Genomic DNA, 23,026 nt, shown 5'->3' on the forward strand with positions numbered 1-23,026 from the left:
TAGGGAACTGGGCTAGTATAGTAATAGGGAACTGGGCTAGTATAGTGATAGGGAACTGGGCTAGTATAGTGATAGGGAACTAGACTAGTATAGTAATAGGGAACTGGGCTAGTATAGTAATAGGGAACTGGGCTAGTATAGTGATAGGGAACTGGGCTAGTATAGTGATAGGGAACTAGACTAGTATAATAATAGGGAACTGGGCTAGTATAGTAATAGGGAACTGGGCTAGTATGGTGATAGGGAACTAGACTAGTATAGTAATAGGGAACTGGGCTAGTATAGTAATAGGGAACTGGGCTAGTATAGTGATAGGGAACTGGGCTAGTATAGTGATAGGGAACTGGGCCTATGGACACTGCAGTAGTAAGTCAGGCAAGCATTCCTCATATGCAGTACCCCTCTCTGCTCAGACAAATGCACTCACTGAGCAGAGAGAAGAAGAGTCTTTGGACACAGACCTGTCCCACTCTCTCTGTACCAAGTTATAGAGCAGACAGACAACCAGACAGCCAGCCAATCAGCCACACAGACACACAGACACACTGGCACAGGTAAGGCCCAGGTCAGAGTAAAATATAAATATTTACCTTGCACACCTTGAGCAGATGTTGAGTGTGACCTTGGCCTGGGGCTCTGGGAGGTAGGAACTACGACCCTGACTGAACTTACTTCCTGACGGGGCCAGCCCTGTTACCCCCTCCATACGCAGGTCATCTAGGTCCTCTGTGGAGGGAGAGAGGCGAGAGAGGGAGAAAGGGGGGAGGGAGGGAGGAAGAGAGAGGGAGACAGGGAAGAGAGAGAATGGGTTAAGTACGGGGAGATGGAGTGAGGAAGAGGGATGAGGATTAGAAGGAAAGAGTGAGAGAGGGGAAAGAGGGAGAGAAGGAGAGGGACAGTCATTTATCATAGTCACTGAGTCATCAACAGATGCGTTATATCTGTCTTAGCTGTCTCAGCCATCCAGTTCTGAGGAAGGATGAACCAACACACACACACACACACACACACACACACACACACACACACACACACACACACACACACACACACACACACACACACACACACACACACACACACACACACACACACACACACACTAAGAGACGATAGACTGACAAGACTATCTTGCATCAATTAGCCAACAAATAGATGGTGGTTGTAAGGAGAAGAGACAGGGAAGGCAGGGCTGAAGGAGAGATGATGAGAGAGAGACCACACATCCTGAGCAGAGAGAGAGAAGTTGGAGAGAAGTGTCTCTGTGTGTTCTCTCCCTGTGTCCTCATAAGAACAGTCCTTGGTCTGCATGACTTTCTAAAGAGCTCCATATGAACTAGACACGCCAGTGTCATCCCCTCTCCTTCTCCCCAGTCTCTCTGTCTCTCTGTCTCTCTGTCTCTCTGTCTCTCTCTCTCTCTCTCTCTCTCTCTCTCTCTCTCTCTCTCTCTCTCTCTCTCTCTCTCTCTCTCTCTCTCTCTCTCTCTCTCTCTCTCTCTCTCTCTCTCTCTCTCTCTCTCTCTCTCTCTCTCTGGTTTGAATAAAGAATAAAGCTAAACTGAGTTCCACACGCGATAGTGTTCCCAGGTTCAGTGCTGTGTGTTCCCAGGTTCACCACTGGGCCCATGTTCAGCTTTAAACAGGCTTATATCAGGTATCAGAGAATAGAATTTTCAGCTTCAAGGCGAAGTAGGTGACGCGAGTTTCGGTAACAGAGACAATAATACAATCATTGAGAACAGAAAGCATAACTCCGTCTGCGTTCCAAATAACAGCCTATTCCCTTTATGGCTTTGTGGAACCTGGTCAAAAGTAGTGCACTATATAGAGAATAGGGTTCCATTTGGGATGGACAATCACACTAATAAGCAGGGTCGTGACTGAGTAGAAAAGAATGGTAGTAAAATATAAATAACTGCATGTTTATTGTCACAAAACTAAAACCAGTAACGCTTTATTAAATATAGCAGGACATCAAAGAGGGACGTAAATTCGACAGCAAGTTCTTGGTTCTGAATAAATGTGTTGAGAGACGAAACACATTGCAACAATTATATAGCGTAAGTCTGAATTTGTATGTTGACGACATGAGTCGTGGTCTGAGTTAGCTAACTGTTGGTAAAGATATCTAATATAGCTTTTTAATAACAAGTTAATATCTTAAAGGTCCAATGTAGCCAATTTTATCTCAATATCAAATCATTTCTGGGTAACAATTAAGTAAAATGGTTCAAAATAAAAAAAATATATATTTTTTAGCAAAAAGCTATTTCTCAAGCAAGAAAGTATTGTTCCAACCTCACAGTGTGGAATATATATATAACACAGGAAAATCACGTTTTTGACGGCACTGGGCCTTTAAAAGAAAAGAACTTGCACGTATCACTTGTGTTTATTAAGCATACAGGCAAGCGCAGTTTGAAGATATCCTAGAATGATTCCAAAGTGGGTGGCAAAGTGGGTGGGGTTATATCCTGCCTGTTTGGCCCTGTCCGGGGGTATCATCGGATGGGGCCACAGTGTCTTCTGATCCCTCCTGTCTCAGCCTCCAGTATTTATGCTGCAGTAGTTTATGTGTCGGGGGGCTAGGGTCAGTCTGTTACATCTGGAGTATTTCTCTTGTCTTATCCGGTGTCCTGTGTGAATTTAAATATGCTCTCTCTAATTCTCTCTTTCTCTCTTTCTGTCTTTCTCTCGGAGGACCTGAGCCCTAGGACCATGCCTCAGGACTACCTGGTATGATGACTCCTTGCTGTCCCCAGTCCACCTGGCCGTGCTGCTGCTCCAGTTTCAACTGTTCTGCCTGCGGCTATGGAACCCTGACCTGTTCACCGGACGTGCTTGTTGCACCCTCGACAACTACTATGATTATTATTATTTGACCATGCTGGTCATTTATGAACATTTTAACATTTTAACATTTTGACCATGTTCTGTTATAATATCCACCCTGCACAGCCAGAAGAGGACTGGCCACCCCTCATAGCCTGGTTCCTCTCTAGGTTTCTTCCTAGGTTTTTGGCCTTTCTAGGGAGTTTTTCCTAGGGAGTATTTCCTAGCCACCGTGCTTCTTTCACATGCTTTGCTTGCTGTTTGGGGTTTTAGGCTGGGTTTCTGTACAGCACTTTGAGAATATCAGCGGATGTACGAAGGGCTATATAAAAATAAATTTGAAATTTGATTCCCAGGCACCTGCAACAAAACACCTCAGACGTGCGAGTGCTTTCCCTTTTTTTAATAACAAGTTGATAGATACAGTACCTCAAGCCATTACTGTATGGACCATTTGACAGCATATAAAGGATGTTTTTTTTAACAACAATAGCCCATTTTGTTTTCATCAGTCCTCAGGAATGTTAGAAATGTGACAACAAGAGATCAAATGCCGGACATAATTATTACCACTCACTAGTGTGTGTGTGTGTGTGTGTGTGTGTGTGTGTGTGTGTGTGTGTGTGTGTGTGTGTGTGTGTGTGTGTGTGTGTGTGTGTGTGTGTGTGTGTGTGTGTGTCCGTCCATGTCTATGTTTATGTGTGTGGGACAGATATACACATTAGTCACATTGATACTCTTCCTGTCAATCTCATGTTACTGGCCTCCTGGTTGAGCAGAGACGAGAAGATAGAAAATAGAAGATAGAAAACAGCGGCTTACACTTTGATAGAAGAGAAGGCGTGACTAATCACCTGGATTAGAGGAGAGACACTCATCCACTGAGAAATGTTCCTCTTCCCTCCATCCATCACACTGGCCCTGCGCCAGGCTATCTCTCACCTGTCTCTCCTCGTTACGCGTTTGTGTGTGTGTGTGTGTGTGTGTGTGTGTGTGTGTGTGTGTGTGTGTGTGTGTGTGTGTGTGTGTGTGTGTGTGTGTGTGTGTGTGTGTGTGTGTGTGTGTGTGTGTGTGTGTGTGTGTGCTTGCATGCCTCCCTTTGTGTGTATGGTTCGTACATGCATGTCTCCTCTCCGTAGGTGAAGAAATCATTTAAAGAGAGCGAGAGGAGACAAGAGAGGAGAGAAATGGAGATATACCATACCAGACCAGCTGCAAATTAAGAATTCCACTAGGAGTAAAATTCCACGAGAAGTACATTTTCAGAGAGGCACTGATGTGTGTCTAAAAGGAATACCAGCCTGGGTGTTACATGTAGTCAGATTGCCTGGGTGTTAAATGTAGTCAGATTGCCTGGGTGTTAAATGTAGTCAGATTGCCTGGGTGTTAAATTAAGTCAGATTGCCCGGGTGTTACATGTAGTCAGATTGCCTGGGTGTTAAATGAAGTCAGATTGCCTGGGTGTTACATGTAGTCAGATTGCCCGGGTGTTACATGTAGTCAGATTGCCTGGGTGTTAAATGAAGTCAGATTGCCCGGGTGTTACATGTTGTCAGATTGCCCGGGTGTTACATGTTGTCAGATTGCCCGGGTGTTACATGTTGTCAGATTGCCCGGGTGTTACATGTAGTCAGATTGCCTGGGTGTTAAATGTAGTCAGATTGCCTGGGTGTTAAATGTAGTCAGATTGCCTGGGTGTTACATGTAGTCAGATTGCCCGGGTGTTACATGTTGTCAGATTGCCTGGGTTTTGATTTAGAATTGTCTGATTGGGTGCTAGATTTTTCCTTCATTGTTCTATCGTCTGATGAGATTATCATAAACATTTGATAACATACACACCATGAAGATGAAGGTTTATATCATGTTGACATTGAGCCATACTACTACTTACCGTGCCAGAGGAGGTGAGATTTCTCACCTGAAGCACTGAGAGACCTATGGGCCTGGTCAAAAGTATTTCCCTGTAAGGAAAATAGGGTTCCAGCTGGTACACACAGTCCCAGAACACAGGTCACCCAGGGACTGGGGCTGGTGTGGATAACACAGGGTGACTGAATGCTTCTGTCATGCTTCTGAAAATGCCTGTAAGCATAGTCTCATTCATCATCACTGCTGGGAAATGAGAGTGGGTGGGCAAGGGGAGAGAGGTTACCGGCCGTGGGAACCATGTCTGTGTCCCAAATGGCACCCTATTCCCTAAGCCTTGTGCTACTTTTGACCCGGGTCCATAGGGGTCTGGTCAAAAGTAGCGCACTGTGTAGGGAATAGGGTGCCCTTTGGAACACAAGCCATGGCTTAATATTGTGTCAACGCCCAGACCATCACCTGCTCCTCCACCTAATCCGTCTCCTGGTCGTTATCTACTCTGTAAGGTCCTGCCTAGAGACTGGTTTGGTTTACGCGGTGGTAGACTACAAGTCCAAAAAGTGTAGGTGGGTCACAGCGGGAAACACTGCTGTAAAGTTACTGTGTTCAAACGTTGCCACGGTCACAGCACATTACCTTACGGGAAGCTTTTAATCTCCGAGTTCACCTCTCCCTTTGGCCTTGTTCCTTGTAGGTGGAGATAAAGAAATGACAAAAACATGGAGAGGACAAAATCTCTGTCTAATCTTTCAGACGAGTCGAATAAAGGCAGTACATGCAGCTTTAGATTTAGTTTGTGTTTTGTCTAAACAAGATGTTACCGCTGTTTAAAACAAGCTGGGCGTGACAACATGGCGCGCTTACAGGACAGTAAGTCTTTCCGCCCTGCAAACAGTGTCAATGGAATTATACATTGAGATCACGCACACACGCACACACGCACGCACGTACGCGCACACAAACGCACGCACGCACACAGGCAGTCAGTGGAATTATACTGTCAACCCTGCTGTGTGTGAATAACACTGGTCTGATGCTATCAGGTGTGGGCTCCTACAAAGAGACACAGGGGCCTCCAGGGGCCAAGGGAGAGAAACGGAGTGATCCCTGAAAGTTACACTCACCCTTATTAGTGTGACTTATAGTACATTGGCATACAGTGTGTGTGTGTGTGTGTGTGTGTGTGTGTGTGTGTGTGTGTGTGTGTGTGTGTGTGTGTGTGTGTGTGTGTGTGTGTGTGTGTGTGTTTGCCCACAGTGCCATGGCTGATGTGTATTTTATGTGGTATGTGGGCATATAGCTGCTTGCTGCTTACCACCGTGCCAGTGAAGCGGTGGTGCCAGACACAGACTTCAATACTGAGAGCTGACGAAACTAAACTAAACTAACGAAACATCTGCTACAGAGGATAAATCATCTTTGTGCGTGTGTACATCTTTTTTTGTTTGCTCCCCTTTTCTACAGGTCCCATTGAGAAAGAGAGTTTATTTATTTAGCCAGACACACACACCACTGAGTTTATCTCCCTTGGGTTAGCAACACATCCTACCATAACCCCCGCACCAAACCCCCCACACAATAACACTGTCTAAGAGAAGTTTACATTACAGACCGGCACGTCAATACGCTTCGCCATACAACACTCACGTCACACGCCGCGGCGTCTGTCTAGACACAACAAAGTCAGCACTCAGCCCACCACGTTTGTCAGCGAGCGAGGCACATTTTCACTCCCTCGGAGTCAGAGCACAGCGGGGCAGCCGCACATGGTCCCTGGGTACGTCCCAAAGAGCACCCTACGCCCTACATTCTCTAATGCTTCCTGGTCGAAGGAGGAGCACCATATATAGGGAATAGGGTGGCATTTGGAAAGCAGACCCTGCGTCAAATGTTGAGACACGACTGATAAATACAACTGTGGCAGAGGAGAGGAGAGGGGTGGAAAGTATTTGAGCGATGCGATGCGAACAAAGAGGTCTGAGCAATGAGGAATTCCTTCCCTCAATCACTCACTACACCAAAGCAAAAAGCGGAGCTGGTGTGTGTGTGTGTGTGTGTGTGTGTGTGTGTGTGTGTGTGTGTGTGTGTGTGTGTGTGTGTGTGTGTGTGTGTGTGTGTGTGTGTGTGTGTGTGTGGTGTGTGTGGGTGTGTGTGTGTGTCTGTTCCCCCATCAAGTTTCCATGTTATTTAATGTCATTTAGACGGAGACTGACTGACTCGCTCTCCTCTCGCTGTTCTAAATCAAGAACTGAAGTCATAATTAGTATATTCATCTCACAAATAACCTAACCTACACTTTCTGAGATGATGTGTTGACAGATGTATAGTGTGCAATCATCTAACTCTCTCCCCCACACACAGAGACAGAGATACAGAGAGAGAGAGAGAGAGACACACAAAACACACTTGCACGCACACACCCATTCTCGCGCACACCAGATCCAAGACTATGAGTTTATTGATTCACCAATGAGTGAACTAATTGACTCATTTCCAGCCCTTCATATGTCCTAGCTGTGCCTGTGATGCTGTGGCTCTGTGTCTGGGAGGTCACAATGGGTTGCATCCTATTACCTATATAGTGCATCCATATGGTCCTGGTCAAAAGTAGTGCACTATATAGGGAACAAAGTATCATTTGGGATATAGCCTACAACAGCAGGCTCTAGTCTAGTGTCATTATAAAACAGACTGTGGCTCTACTGTCTCTACTATCCGCTGCGCTGTAATTAACAATATCTCTGTAATGATAGATATCACAGTGAATGGTGGCAGACACACACAAACAGCATGCACAGACACACACACACACACACACACACACAGAGAGAGAGAATGATTTGAATTGCGAGAGAGAAAAAGAGAGAGCGAGAGAGACGGGGGTGAAAGAGAGAGGGGGAGAGAGTGAGGGGGAGAAAGAGAGACCCTACACTCTCCCTGCCCCTCACACAGTCAGCTCAAGCATTTGTGATTCATGAAGTATTAAACACAAAGCATTGACTCTGCGGTTAGTTCTCCCAGAACGGGCCAGGGAGGCTTTTTATTTAGCTTTGTAATAAAAGCAATATTCCAACTTACATTTCATAATTACAACTCAGCTTTCAATTGCGAGAGAGAGAGAGAGAGAGAGAGAGAGAGAGAGAGAGCTTTAGATATCAGAGAACACTGCCTTTACAAGAAAGAGAACAAACTAAAAGAACCAGATGGAGAGAGAGAGAGAATGCAAGATCAGAGCCTGTGAAAGTCTTGTCAGAACTCCACAACACTGTTCTGTCAACTCATTCAACTCAAGCTCTTTAAGCTGTAACCCTTCTCTCTGAGAGAAAGCCTGGAGACAGGGAACAACAACCGTCTCCCAGGCTCGATACTGCCATCTAGAGTTCAAACAAGTAACTGTTGATGCAATATGATAAGAATACAGTATAAAGACATCAATGTTCGAGACCTGGGCCCGTATCCATAGTGTCTCAGAGATCATATATCATATTCACTATGATCTAAAAGGCAAAACTGATCAGCACTCCTACTCCAAGAAGCTTTGGGCTCCCCCGAGGCGCAGCGGTCTAAGGCACTGCATCTCAGTGCTAGAGGCGTCACTACAGTCCCTGGGTCGAATCCAGGCTGTATCACAACAGGCCGTGATTGGGAGTCACATAAGGCGGCGCACAATTGGCCCAGCGCCGTCCGGGTTTGGCCGGGGTAGGCCATCATTGTAAATAAGAATTTGTTCGTAACTGACTTGACTAGTTAAATAAAGGTTCCATTCAAAATGTTTTAAAAATATTTGTGAATACTTGCCCTGGCCCAGTTACTAAAAGAGAACAACAGAGAAGGTTTCTGGGCAGATAAGGTGATCTACAGCCCAGCGATAACAATGTCTGGGTGGGGTTGCCAGGTTTTGTGGGTTACATTGTCAGGTAATGAGGTAGTTGGAGCTGAAATCCCCCATCTGTGTCCATAGTCCTCATTCATACACACCTGAAGAGGTAATGGGGAGTTAGCTATCTGTTTGTGATAAACACATAGATACTAAAGACAACACAAACACTCTGATTACTCAGTAATTACCTCATCAAGTCCATAACTCACTGTTTGTCAGATGCATCTTCATTTTGATGCTGACAACACCTATAAAACGCCTGAGAATGACATTGTGGATTTTTATCACGAGAAGAACAAAGTCACACACAATACACAATGTTGCTGGCAAAGATACTGTAAGATGAACAAAGGCCTTTTCATAGATATAAAAACAGATTTATTGTCTATGGGTCTTTTCAGGTATTTAGTCAAGAACAATCTTCAGACAGAGCATTCTAGGCACAAGCATAAAGGTCTTTTATCCTCAAACTTCTCTATTTAAATAAACTATCGGTGTTTAGCCATGATATTACAGTGTCCATTTATACAAGCTGTCATTCCAAGACCAACCCCTTCTATCCGTTAACTCAGAGACCAATGAGTGTCCGATTTTTTTTCCCAACAGATTGCACTGTAACACTGAACTTGCCCATCAGTGTTGTAGTTGCCTCCAGTAATACCACTGCAATTCACCCTTCAACCAACCCATCCATCTGCACATGTATTATCTAACAGGGCCTCATAATGGCAGCACGTCTTTTCTAACTGGGGACTCTCTCTACCCTCAAACTATATAGGATCATAACCTTTAGTCAGAGATGCTGCCACCCTGCCAGCCCACCAGCAGTTTCAACCCCCTGTACTTGACTTGATTTTATGTGAAAGATTTAATACCGCTGTAATTCACACTACTAACATGCCCTTCTCTTCTCCTCTTGTGTCTTTTAACAAACAATGCTCCCTGATGATACGGCTCAGTTGTTTGTTTGCGCTGTTGCCGGGGCAACTGTTGTGTCTCTGGTTGTCAGGGCGAGGAAGGAGAGGAGGAGAGGGGGAGGACTGGCGTCAGGAAGTTCAGAGCAGGGTGAGGTGTCTGCCAGCCCTGGCACTCTCCCTCTCTTTCTTTCCCCCTCTCTCGCTCTAGCTCTCGTTCTCTCTCTCTCTCTCTCTCTTTCTCTCTCTCTCCCCCTCTCCCGCTCTAGCTCTCGTTCTCTCTCTCCCCCTCTCTAGGTCTCTATCTCTCCCCTTCTCCTGCTCTAGCTCTCTTTCTCTCTCCCGCTCTCTCTACTTCCCCCTCTCCCTCTCTCTCTCTCTCTCTCTATTCTAAATACAGAATAGAACAAAGAGATATACTGATATTGGGGTTGGGCTCTGAAGCTCTGCAATTGGACCAGATTTTCACACACACACACACACACACACACACACACACACACACACACACACACACACACACACACACACACACACACACACACACACACACACACACACACACACACACACACACGCATGAACAGACAAATACAGACGTACACACAGGTACAGTAATCTCACAGTAATGTCAGATCCTAACACACAGATCACCATCAAATCAAATCAAGCTTTATTTATACAACACATTTCAGACATGGAATGCAACACAATGTGCTTCACGGGGGGGAAAATTGTAAAAACAATGAAAATAAAAACATATTTACTAGAAAACAAACATAAGAGGATATAAAACAAAAGAATAACAAAAACTGAATTAAGGAAAAACAAAGCTAAAAAGGTGTGTTTCAAGATCTCTTTTAAATATGTCCACAGTTTCTGCCCCCCTCAGGTTCTCTAGAAGGCTATTCCAGGGGCATAATAACTAAAGGCTGTCTCTCCATGCCTCTTGGTCCTAGGCTTTGGGATAGTTAAAAGTCCAGTGTCAGAGGGACCTACTGGGTTAATAACTTAAAAGCATTTCTGACATGTATTGGCGTGCACAATCGTGGACTGATTTAAAAACCATTAGAAGCATCTTTAAATTAATTCTAAAACTCAGGCAGCCAGTGCAGACATTAAAACCGGTGTAATATGTGCTCTCCTTCTGGTCTTGGTCAGTACCCGTGTTGCAGCATTCTGTATGTTTTGCAGTTGACTAATGGCTTTCTTGGGTAGACCAGACAGGAGAGCATTACAGTAGTTAAGCCTGCTTGTAATAAAAGCATGGATGAGTCTATCTGTATCAGACAAAGAGAGAAACGGCCACACCTTGGTAATGTTTCTCAGCTGGTAAAAAGCTATATTGGTCACATTCCTAATGTGTGATTCGAAATTGAGTTCAGAATCTAAAATAACACCTGGTGTTTTATCTTTATTGCCCATGAATTAAAATGTGCGGACAGATTCTCTCTCTGTGCTTTGGCTCCAACAATAAGTACCTCGGTCTTGTCTTGATTTAGCTGGAGGAAGTTGTGAGCCATCCAAGTATTTAAATCACTAATACAGTATAATAATTTATCTATGGAGCTAAAATCCTCAGAAATGTAAAGCTGTGTATTGTCTGCGTAGCAGTGAAAATCAATGCTATGCTTTCTGATAACGCTGCCAAGGGGGAACATATATAAACTGAACAGTACTGGACCCAAAATCAAACCTTGTGGAACGCCACATGTGATATGTGTTTTCTATGAGTTATGTTCACCCAGGGTGACAAAAAAAAACTCTTGACCGGTTAAATTACGTAATTTCAATCTCCTTGCTGTCCTCCTGAATCCCCTAGAGAGTAAGGGTACACTATCACCCCCCCTCTCATGTTCGGTGGACCCCCGGTCGGGTGGTACAGAGCACAAAAGCGCGTCTGTTCATTCACAGAGGGGTTTCTGATATCTCCTGTATAAATATATGACCTTAATAGAGTGTCCTGGTGGCGTGTTTGTGTAGGGGAGTTTATGTTGTGTTTACAATTAGGAACAGGGCCACTATTAAGCTCCGGTGAGACCGAGGACAGGGGTAGTGTGAGCGCTCAGTCAGGTATCCAGGCAACTGACAACAACCGCTTTAATACAGTAACCTTAACTTACCTACATGTTCATTTAACGGTAAGGCAGGAGATGGCAGGGAGACTTCATTGTCAGTTGGAGAGGAGAATAAGTTATTGCAACATGACTGTATGCCGCTCTGGATAATAGCGTCTGCCAAATGACTAAAATGTAATGTAAATGTAACGTTTCAGAAAGGAGTCAGCTGGAGCCCTCTCAGGAGGAACTGGCCCTCTCTGTTGTTTTTATGAACTAACCATAGAACAACACAGTGCTGCCAGCTGACGGCTGTTTCTCTCCACCAGCTAGACTCAACTTGTTACTTTATTAAGAACTGTTTCTGTGTGTGGTTTCACCAGCATAGTCTGTGGAGAAGGTTATGCTTTCTCCTTGTGTACTTTCCAGTGTTTCATAAAGCCTGTGTCACGTTAGTTTCCAGTGTGGATTGTGCTGCAGTTATTTTTTTTGTAACAGTATTTTTTATTGGAGTTTCACAATTTTCACCCATATTAAGAGATACAACAACAAAGACAAGGCAAAAAAAACAGCACTCACTTACACATATCCGTATGTATGCACGCACGTACACACACACACACCATTTCCCTCTCCCCGCTCAGCGCTTCTCTCACCCCATCCCCCTCATTGCGTCTCTCAATACATACATTTTAAACAAACATAAACAGAAATAAAAATAAAATAAAATTTAAAAAAATTAATTTAAAAAAAAGCTCAGTTTAAACCAAGAAGTTAGTTTCCCCACGTGGACCGTACAGTGTAATTCTGAAATACATAGATCACCATTCTAAGAGAATCCTCGCAGCATAATAGCTGACACTTCAGGTTCTAGGTCATTTAGGTAAGGTTCCCATACTCTGTAGAACTGATCTGTCTTAGAATGCAATGTACATGTCAGATATTCCAGCGGCACCCATTCAAACAGTATCTTATGCCAATCTTTAATAGAGGGAACCTTATCACTAATCCACTGTAAAAGTATGTTTTTCCTCGGATGCGAAGGTGAGGATGTTGTAAAGCCTCCTCTTACCCACAGAAGTTACATGCCTACTAGGGAGACCTAACAGTAGAGAGACTGGGTCCAATTCTAGATCGACCCCTAGGATCTTTTCAATCTCTTGCAGAACACCAGACCAATATCTTTGTATTTTGGTACATGACCATAAACAATGTGTTAGGGTGCCTGTATCAGTTTTACATTTAAGACACTGAGGAGAAGTGGAAGAGGGGCTAAAAGCATGTCTGCGATTTGGGGATATATGCAATCTGTGTATTATTCTTAATTTAATTGCTCTAGTACGATTACATATAGATATTGTTTTTGCATATTTCCAAATGTCCTCCCACATCTCTTCGTCAATAGTAACAGACAGTTCTTTCTCCCACACTTGTTTCACCCTCTGTGTGTCGACAGCGGAAAAGGACCTTAAAGCATCATAAAACAGACTTACAGACATTTTCCTTTGTGGGGAAAAAAAGCATTCTTTCAATGACAGACATATCAGGGTTGCCAATTAAGGTGGTGCTCTTCAGAATATAATGTCTTACTTGTAGGAAACGGAAAAAGTCCTGCTTTGGGAGTTGATATTTCTCGACCATCTGCTCAAATGACAATAAAATCTTATCCGCAAATAAGTCATTTAGTCTGCATATGCCCTTATTAAGCCAAATGTTAAAGCCAGCATCCAGCAATCCTGGGGCGAAATCTGGGTTGTTAAGAATTGGGGTAAGAGCAGAGGTTAGTTTGGACCTTCCCAGGAAACGTTGAACTGACCTCCATACTTTGAGTGTGTTAAGTGTAATGGGGTTGTTACAATGATCTTTTACAGACTTGAAACTTGTGAAAAACAAAAGATCCTGTAAAGGGTATTTTGAAAGAGAAGTCTCAATGTCTAACCAAATAGAGGAGTCATCGTTTGTGATCCAGTCTGAGAGGTGGGCACACCACTGATAGAACCTGATATTGGGCAGATCCAAGCCACCCATAGAACTTGGCAGCTGCAATATTGCCATCTTAAGTCTTGGCTTGCGTTTACTCCATATAAAGGAACTTAGCCATCCATTTACATCCTTTATTACCTTATTGGAGAGTAATACTGGGATCATTTGGATTGGGTAGAGTAGCCTAGGTAAAATGTTCATTTTCAAGAGGGATATTCTACCCAACCATGAAATCGGAAGAGAGTTCCAGCGCTCCAGATCCTGTCTTATTGTGTCAAACAAGGGAACAAAATTGGCTTTGTACATTTGTTGGAATTTAGGAGTTACAAATATACCCAGATACGTAAAACCTGAGGGAGACCATTTAAAAGGGAAGGGGGGAGAAGTATTAGGTACAGAGTGAAGGTTACCAAGTGGCATAGCCTCTGATTTAGTTAGGTTAATCTTGTAGCCTGAGAATTCGCTGAATAACTCAATAATATTAATAAGAGATGTGATTGAAGTCTCGGGATTAGAAATGAATATCAGGACATCATCAGCATACAAGCTTATTTTATGGTGAACATCACCAATGAGCAGCCCCTGTATAGCAGGCGTTACCCTGATGGCCTCGGCCAGTGGTTCCATAACAAGTGCAAATAGGAGGGGAGACAAAAGACAGCCCTGTCTGGTACCTCTGTGTATAGGGAAGCTATTTGACCGTAGTCCATTAGTAAGGACAGCAGCCTGAGGATCATCATATAAAACTTTCACCCATTTTATAAAGTTGTCCCCCAGACCAAATTTATTTAGAGCAAAGAATAGGTAAGACCACTCTACACGATCAAATGCTTTCTCAGCATCTAGGGAGAGCACAAGACCATCCATAGCACTTCGTTGGTAGACTTCAATTACATTAAGAAGCCGTCTGACATTGTTACATGACCTATGTCCCTTAATGAAGCCAGTTTGGTCTCCTTTCACAATTAGTGGCAGTGAGTCCTCTAATCTTGTGGCTAGAATTTTAGAAAGCAATTTTCTATCCACATTCAGAAGGGAAATTGGTCTGTACGAGGAACAAGACTCCGGACATTTTCCCTTTTTGAGAATAAGTGATATGTTGGCTTCTCGCAGCGTTTGGGGGAGCTGGTCATTTGAAAATGAGTGGTTGAACATATCACGCAATGGCTCAAGGATCAGGCCATGGAACTCTTTATAGAACTCACTACAAAACCTGTCCGGTCCTGGGGCCTTACCATTTTGCAGATTCTTAATTGCGGACATTATCTCTTCCTCAGTAATAGGAGCATTAAGGAGAGACCTCTGTTCTTCGGAGATAATAGGGAGCTCAATCTTAGAAAATAAGTTCTCCATTAACTTGGGTGCGTCATTTGGCAGTTCTGAGGCATAAAGATTTGCATAAAATTTCTTAATTGAGTCATTTATCAATTTATTTTCATATAAATGATTGCCATCAGAATCAGTAATAGCCGCAATTGACTGTGAGTCAGCTCTCTTTTTAGCTAGGTACGCCAAGTACTTTCCTGGCTTATCGCCATGTTCATATAGCTTTTGCTTGACAAATCTCATTTTCTTTTCAGCGTCCTGTGTTAGGAGGGAGTCCAACGTTGATCTAATGACTGATATTTCCTTTAATAGGGCAGGAGTGGGAGTTTCAATGTAGTCCTTCTCTTTAGTTCCTAATTCACCCTCTAGTGTTTTTTGCTTTTCACGCTTTTTCCGCCTCTTAGTGACATAATCAGACCCCTGGCGTACGCCTTACAGGTTTCCCAAAGGAGTGAGGGGTTATCTGTTGATTGAGAGTTAATAGAGAAAAATGCTTTAAACTCTGTAATAAAATATGATGTGAATGTATGGTCTTTAAGAATGGTTGTATTCAACCTCCAGTGTCTTGACTGATTGAATGCCCCGTTGAGTTTTATGTCCAGGATCACCTCCGCATGATCGGATATGACTATGCTTCCTATCCTAGCGGATAAAACTGACTGCAGTGATGTCCTGGGCATAAAAAAGTAATCTATTCTAGTCTGACAACCATGAGGTGCAGAGAAAAAAGTGAACTCTCTGTTGGAGGGATGAAAAGCTCTCCAAACATCAGCATACCCCAGATCATCACAAAGAGCTGTAAGTGACTTAGCTTGAGGAGAGAGTGAGGCTATACCACTGGGAAGCTTATCAATAAGGGGGTTCAACAAACAATTAAAATCTCCTCCAACCACTGCAGTGTCTGAGTTTAATTCTGAAAAGTCTAGAAATACCTTAGTGAGGAAGTCAGGAGGGTGGGCAGGGGGGAAGTAAATATTCATTATGGAAATGCTCTGCCCTTGTAAAGTACCATTAATTATAACAAAGCGACCCAATTTATTTTTCACACACTTCAAGACCTTAAGTGGTAGGTTCTTTTTCACAAGAATTGCTACACCTCTACTTCTGGATGTAAATGATGAGAAAAACACTTGACCAAACCCCCCCTTGTTGTAATTTCAGATGCTCCTTATCATTCAAATGAGTTTCTTGTAACAGGGCAATATCAATATTTTCTTTTTTCAAAAAGGACAGCACCTTCTTCCTTTTAATGGGGTTATGGCTCCCTCTAATGTTCCATGTACATACACGTAGTCTGTTACCTGCCATTGCGCTTTGACCATTCAATATCCAGACTGAATCCTACTGTAAAAATGGGGTGGTACCTTTTTCCATGTGTTGAACTCTCCTCTATCTCACTGAGCGTAAACAAACGATATGAACCCTGAACTCGAACTATACTAAACCCAAAAATTAAACATGAAAAGATCCAAAAGGGGGTTTTCCCACTAGCTAACATGCTGGGGATTTCAACTTTCCAATGTAGACTCTTAAGTCCGCATTGCCACTCAATAGCCTCATCCTTTATATATGTGGAAATTAAAATCAATAGAAGATTGAGGCTCTTCCACCTAAAACCAAGCCTGGGCACCAATATAGGTTCACACATATCTCAGTCTGAGCTACGGCGGCAGTTACTTTAGCAAGAAAAATAATAACAATACGAATATTACTTAACAGGAGCACATGAGAACTTACACCACTGTTTCATGATCAGATTAAAAATAAAATAAGACGTTATCCAATGCTGCGGAGGTGCAGCTTAAGGTTATTTACCCGAGAGAGTCAATAAACGCAGCAGCCTCTTCAGATGTGTAGAGTTTTTTAGGCGATCCGTTGACCATAATCTTCAATGTGGCCGGGTACAGCAGTGCGTAGTCGATCTTCATTCTCTTGAGTCGAGCCTTCACCTCATCAAACGCCTTGCGCCTTCGTACAACCGCTGTGGAATAATCATTGCAGAATGAGACCTTTGGACCTTTACGTTGACTACCGTCAGAACCGATGTTTCTAGCCGCATCCATGACGCGCTGCTTGTCGGTAATGTTGTGGAACTTTATAACCACTGGTCGTGGGCGCTGATTAGGACCGGGTATCGGTGCTTGAGAGCGATGCGCTCTGTCTAGCTTCACTCGACCAGCCTTAGTGTCCATTTGTAGGTAGTCAGGGATCCATTCCTCAAAAAATTTTACTGAACGTGTCCCTTCAGAATTTTCCGGGAGTCCCACAACACATATATTGCATCTGCGTCCTCGATTATCCAAGTCGTCAATGTGCTCCGCCATTTCGCGCACCTGTTTCTCAAGTGCTTTTATCTTAGTGTCCATGGATGTAGTTGAAGTTTCCACAGTAGCAATTCTTCCTTCCACCTCATCAACACGTTTGACAACCCTCTGTAGTTCAGCTGAATGGCCTGCTATTGCTTCCAGGACCGTTCTTATCTTAACATCGATCACTTTAGTAATGTTATCCGTCATCCTTTGAATCACCAGGTCCATTGTGCCTGGATCTGTAATGCTGTTAGATTCGCTAACGTTAGCTAGCTCCTCCTGCACATCTACATGGATGGCGGTTTTGGTCGACTTCTTAGTAGCTCTGTTGGGCATGTTGTCGGAGATTTTTGAGAAATAGTCGCCAAGACTCATTGTAGGGTAACTTATTTTGCCAATTCTACCACTTTTTCAAGCTAGGAGATTAATGTAAGAATATAAATTTACGAATACCGCGTGAGCTCGCTGAAACACCGTGTTCTCTCTACGGCGCCATTTTGTTCCCTCGTGCTGCAGTTATTAACACGAGGCATAAGGACATATAAATGAATGTGATGTCATATAAATGAATATGATGAACTAGCCTCTGAATCCCCAGTATTTGTCCCTGTCTATAACAGTCTATAACACACCTTCCTCGCATTTCATGTAAAGTGCTAACACTTACCTCTAATGGTGGAAAACACAGACAGACAGACAAGACAGACACAGAGACAGTTTGGTTGACTATTTGGCTTTTACAAATAACCATTCAAATACTCAAATAAAAGTACTTGTTTTGGGCTGTGTATTTGAAAACACTCAAATGCACAGAAAATAAAGTATTTGAATAAAAAATACACAAAAACACATGCATTTGAACCTAGGTCTGACACACACGCACACACTACTGGCATACCACCCTCCCCTTGCAGGGCCACCAACCCCCCCAATAAAAAAGTTGTATAAAATACTATATTCTCCCTGGAGGTCGTCGCCATAGAATTAGGAATTAGAATACTACAACTGGCATGAACATGCTAATGACGAGATAAAGGTCAGCCATTTTGGTCAGGGAGTTGGTTTGCCACTGCTGTGATAAGATTTTGAGTAAAATAATGAATTTTAAGTAATTATCTGCACTATATGTTTGTTACCTAGCTAGCCAGCCAGTTTTAGAGGACTGATTCTATACATTTTCAAATTAACTGCCAATATGCCAACATTCCATTCAAACAACATGCCTTTGTTTTATGTTCCTGCATAAGAAAAATCATATGCCCCTCCTGCCATTCAAACTAATTAAACTGGTTTGGATTTCGCCCTGACCAATATGGCTGCCATTTTCAACCCATTATGGAACTTCAAGGTTTTATGACATAGCCCCTCTAGTAATTTAATAGGATTAGGATATGAACACCTCATAAACCATGTATAGGAGAATAACAGGCAATTAGCTTTAGAAATGCAAAATTCTCTCAGCCTCATTGCAAAATGTGTAGAATAGCATGAGATTAGCTATAAAACTGCACAATTGTCTCTGTGGCCCTTGACAATATATATAGAATTACAGGAAATTAGCTTTAAACAGCAACATTTTCTCTCTGCCTCATGGCAAAATGGGTAGAATAGCATGAGATTAGCTATAAAAATGCACATTTCTCAGCTCTTGTGGGTGGGCCCTGCGAAACTGCCGTGAAAAAGTATTTGCCCCCTTCCTGATTTCTTATTTTTTTGCACATTTGTCACACTTAAATATTTCAGATCATCAAGCAAATTTTAATATTACACAAAGATAACCCAAGTAAACACAAAATGCAGTTTTTAAGTGATAATTTTATTTATTAAGGGAAAAAAAGCTATCTGAACCTTCATGGCCCTATGTGACAAAGTAATTGCCCCCCCTTGTTAAATCATGAATTTACTGTGGTTAATAATCACATTTTTTGGAAAGCTGAGTTCAATTTCACTAGCCACACCCAGGCCTGATTACTGCCAGACCTGTTGAATCAAGAAATCACTTAAATAGAACCTGTCTGACAAAGTGAAGTAGGCCAAAAGATCTCAAAAAGCAAGACATCATGCCACGATCCAAAGAAATTCAGGAACAGATGAGAAACAAAGTAATTGACATCTATCAGTCTGGAAAGGGTTACAAAGCCATTTCTAAAGCTTTGGCACTCCAGTGAACCACGGTGAGAGCCATTATCCACAAATGGAAAAAAATTGGAACAGTGGTGAACCTTCCCAGGAGTGGCCGGCCTACTAAAATTACCCCAAGAGCGCAGCGAAGACTCATCCAAGAGGTCACAAAAGAACCCACAACAACATCTGAAGAACTGCAGGCCTCACTTGCCTCAGTTAAGGTCAGTGTTCATGACTCAACCATAAGAAAGAGACTGGGGAAAAATGGCATCCATGGCAGAGTTCCAAGGCGAAAACCACTGCTGACCAAAAAGAACATAAAGGCTTGTCTCACTTTTGGCAAAAAAACAAAACATCTTAATGATCCCCAAGACTTTTGGGAAAATATTCTGTGGACTGACGAGACAAAAGTTGAACTTTTTGGAAGGTGTGCGTCCCGTTATATCTGGCGTAAAAGTAACACAGCATTTCAGAAAAAGAACATCATACCAACAGTCAAATATGGTGGTGGTAGTGTGATGGTCTGGGGCTGCTTTGCTGCTTCAGAACCTGGACGACTTGCTGTGATTGATGGAACCATGAATTCTGCCCTCTACCATAAAATCCTGAAGGAGAATGTCCGGCCATCAGTTCGTAACCTCAAGCTGAAGCGCACTTGGGTTCTGCAGCAGGACAATGATCCAAAACACACCAGCAAGTCCACCTCTGAATGTCAAAAAAAAATAAAAATAAAGGTTTTGGAGTGGCCTAGTCAAAGTCCGGACTTGAATCCGATTGAGATGCTGTGGCGTGACCTTAAAAAGGTGGTTCATGCTCGAAAACCCTCCAATGTGGCTGAATTAAAACAATTCTGCAAAGAAGAGTGGGCCAAAATTCCTCCACAGCGATGTGAAAGACTCATTGCCAGTTATCGCAAACGCTTGATTGCAGTTGTTGCTGCTAAGGGTGGCACAACCAGTTATTAGGTTTAGGGGGCAATTACTTTTTCACATAGGGCCATGAAGGTTCAGATGGCTTTTTTCCCTTAATAAATAAAATCATCACTTAAAAACTGCATTGTGTGTTTACTTGGGTTATCTTTGTGTAATATTTACATTTGTTTGATGATCTGAAACATTTAAGTGTGACAAATGTGCAAAAAAATAAGAAATCAGGAAGGGGCAAATACTTTTTCACAGCACTGTATATGCCTATTGGCTAGGCTACATGAGGTGTGTGACTATGATTTGCCTTACTGCATTCAAGCTGGTCATCATTCACAAGTGATAATATCTCATTCACAAGTGATAGGCTAATATTATCCCCCATCAGACTATTCTTGATTTAATCTCGTCTTTACATATACTAAATAATCTATGTGTGAAATTTGTTTTGATTTAGAATGGACCATTATCCTGTACCTGTCTGGAAACAGGGGCAGGAGGAAAAATAAATGTCATCTATGCACTTAAATAGCGAATGGAGGACGTTTTCCTGTGGTTCATTTTCATGCCAGCCAGGTAGACTCTTGTTGTAAAGAGAATCAATGTGCTTAATATTAGGAAAGTTGCGAAATAAATATAGTAGGCCTAGCCTATAGAAAGCTGATGGGATCCTCCTCTTTTTAATAGAGGCCATCACTGTTTTCTCACGCAATTACATAGCTTATAGAAATGTTGCGCAACATGAGCTCATGGACTCTCATGAAGTGTTTGATAAGATTTTCGATTACATTTGCATTGATGTCAGAGAGATTAGAGGGACAATAGAGTGCTGAGTACCAGGGAGTTAGCAAGTTGACCATCAGCAGCATCAGAGCTCGGAGAAGCCTAATTAATGTGACTAAACGGTCATGTGGAATTTGACTGCCATCATGACTCGTGACTGCTGGTGTGGCAGTAATACGTTCACCGTAAAAGCCCTATTCCTGGCTTGACTTAGTACCACAGTTGTGTGAGCAACTGGAGTCATAGAATAACAAAGACACTCCTGGCTTGGTATGCAGTACCCTATGCCAGCTGCTCAGTGCTTTGTTACAATATGGTGGTTTGGTTTGGTCAAAACAAGAACAGTGACAACACATGTCTACAGAAAGTGGCAGAGTCATCGTTGCACCTGGTTAGTTTGGCACGCTACGCGTGTGTTAAGTTGGTAACCCCTGCTACACACAGATGGTGGAGTCTGGCAGAAGCTCAATGAGTGGGAGAGAGAGACACCAGTGGCCCAGTCTGAACCACAGAGAACAACAATAAACACCAGGGTCGTGTTCAGTACGTACAAAGTGGACAAAAACAGAGTAAAACGGGGAGGTACTATCTGAAGTCCAATAAGAAATGCTTGTTTTCTCTTCGTTGCGCAATGTTTTGCTACGTTATGCCCTAATGAATACACCCCATGGTTCACAGGAGAATTCAGTGCCAGGCACTGGCTCCTATTCCATCTGTGGCCACTAGAGGTCATTGTAACCTCATATACACAGTGTCTCAAACATCCACTTCTCTAGTATGTTCACTCACAGATTGATGTAACAATGAATGATCTACAAACTACATTCCTGGATCCATACAACTTTGTGTGCATCCCAAATGGCACCCTATTCCTATATAGTGCACAACCTTTGACCAGGCCCCTATAAGGAAAAGGGTGTCTTTCGGGATGCAACCTTTGAATACAGGCCGTGGCTGCGAATACAGAGTTTTCACCGCGTCCTTCCAGAAATCTCTTTCTCGAAGCTAAGGATCCGAATCACGTTCTGCGCTTGCGTTATTTTATGCACACTACGTAGCCACTGCTCACGCTCCGGCTCCCTTCTTGTTTCTGTCACCCTCTTCTCAACCATGATGACGTAGCCTGTCTCTGCCTGTGTAGGGACAGCTAAAACAAAAACCGTGCAGCGATTTTAAATGAACATTCAAAAAACAACCTCTGTCTGTTATAACGAATATTGCACTTGTACAAAGCAGGACGCAGTCCCTACAGATCCACGTTTTGTGTGATGACGTAGGCTAATCTGTATAGCTGCCGCCATGTCGTAGCCACTATCCAGAGTTCCTGAAAAAAGAACACTAATGCTTAGACTGCCTGTCTGCCTCCTGCGTTAGCCGATGCTTGCAATGATGATGAAACAGTAACATTAAATGGCTAATCAGACAGCGTGTCTGTGTCTTGCTTGTGTTTAAAATGCTGCCTAGATAGCAGCATGTAACTCTCCAAAACTGTCTGCGTTTTAACCTCGCACAGGCCCTACGGACCGCTATTACCGCTTCTCAGCGATCACGCAACTAACTGCAGCACAAGTAGCGCGGCCGAGCGTGTATCCGGACCAGTAACCAGAGTCTGAGTTATTCCTTACATCTTTGTCAACTACCGCTTTAGACTGCATACTATTTGTGAGGATAATCTTCATATCATAGTGAAAGTAGATGTAAAAAGAACTAGTCAATGTTTGCAATGATGATGAGAAAATAATATTAAATCGCTATTTTGACTGCCTGTCTGTCTTGCTTGCGTTTGATATGCTTGCCTAAATAGCTGCATGTAACTCAGCAGCTAAGAAGAACATGGAATCGCAAGACAGCCTTTGCGTCGTGCTTATGTTTGCAATACTGTTACAACAGACGACAGCGTTTGTACGAACATGCCGATCATGTTGTTTGTGTACAACATCAACATGATAGCTGCATGTAGCCTAACACCCCTCCTGAAAAAATAACATTCAATCGCGCTTGAGGCATGGAATGCACAGTTCGACCA

The 23,026-nt window shown here is 43.0% G+C and overlaps 1 protein-coding gene across 2 annotated transcripts in view; it reads right to left on the reverse strand.

Moving 5' to 3' along the window:
• Positions 1–23,026, reverse strand: part of cssa29h8orf34 (chromosome ssa29 C8orf34 homolog) — a 170,877-nt gene that overhangs the window by 51,649 nt on the left and 96,202 nt on the right. For both annotated transcript variants that reach the window (XM_014181035.2, XM_014181034.2), the window contains exon 8: positions 591–726. In XM_014181035.2, coding sequence (XP_014036510.1) covers positions 591–726 — 136 coding nt within the window. The remainder of the gene's footprint in view (positions 1–590; positions 727–23,026) is intronic.

This window comes from Salmo salar, chromosome ssa29 (genome assembly GCF_905237065.1).
Source record: "Salmo salar chromosome ssa29, Ssal_v3.1, whole genome shotgun sequence".
NCBI classification, from domain to species: Eukaryota; Metazoa; Chordata; class Actinopteri; order Salmoniformes; family Salmonidae; genus Salmo; species Salmo salar.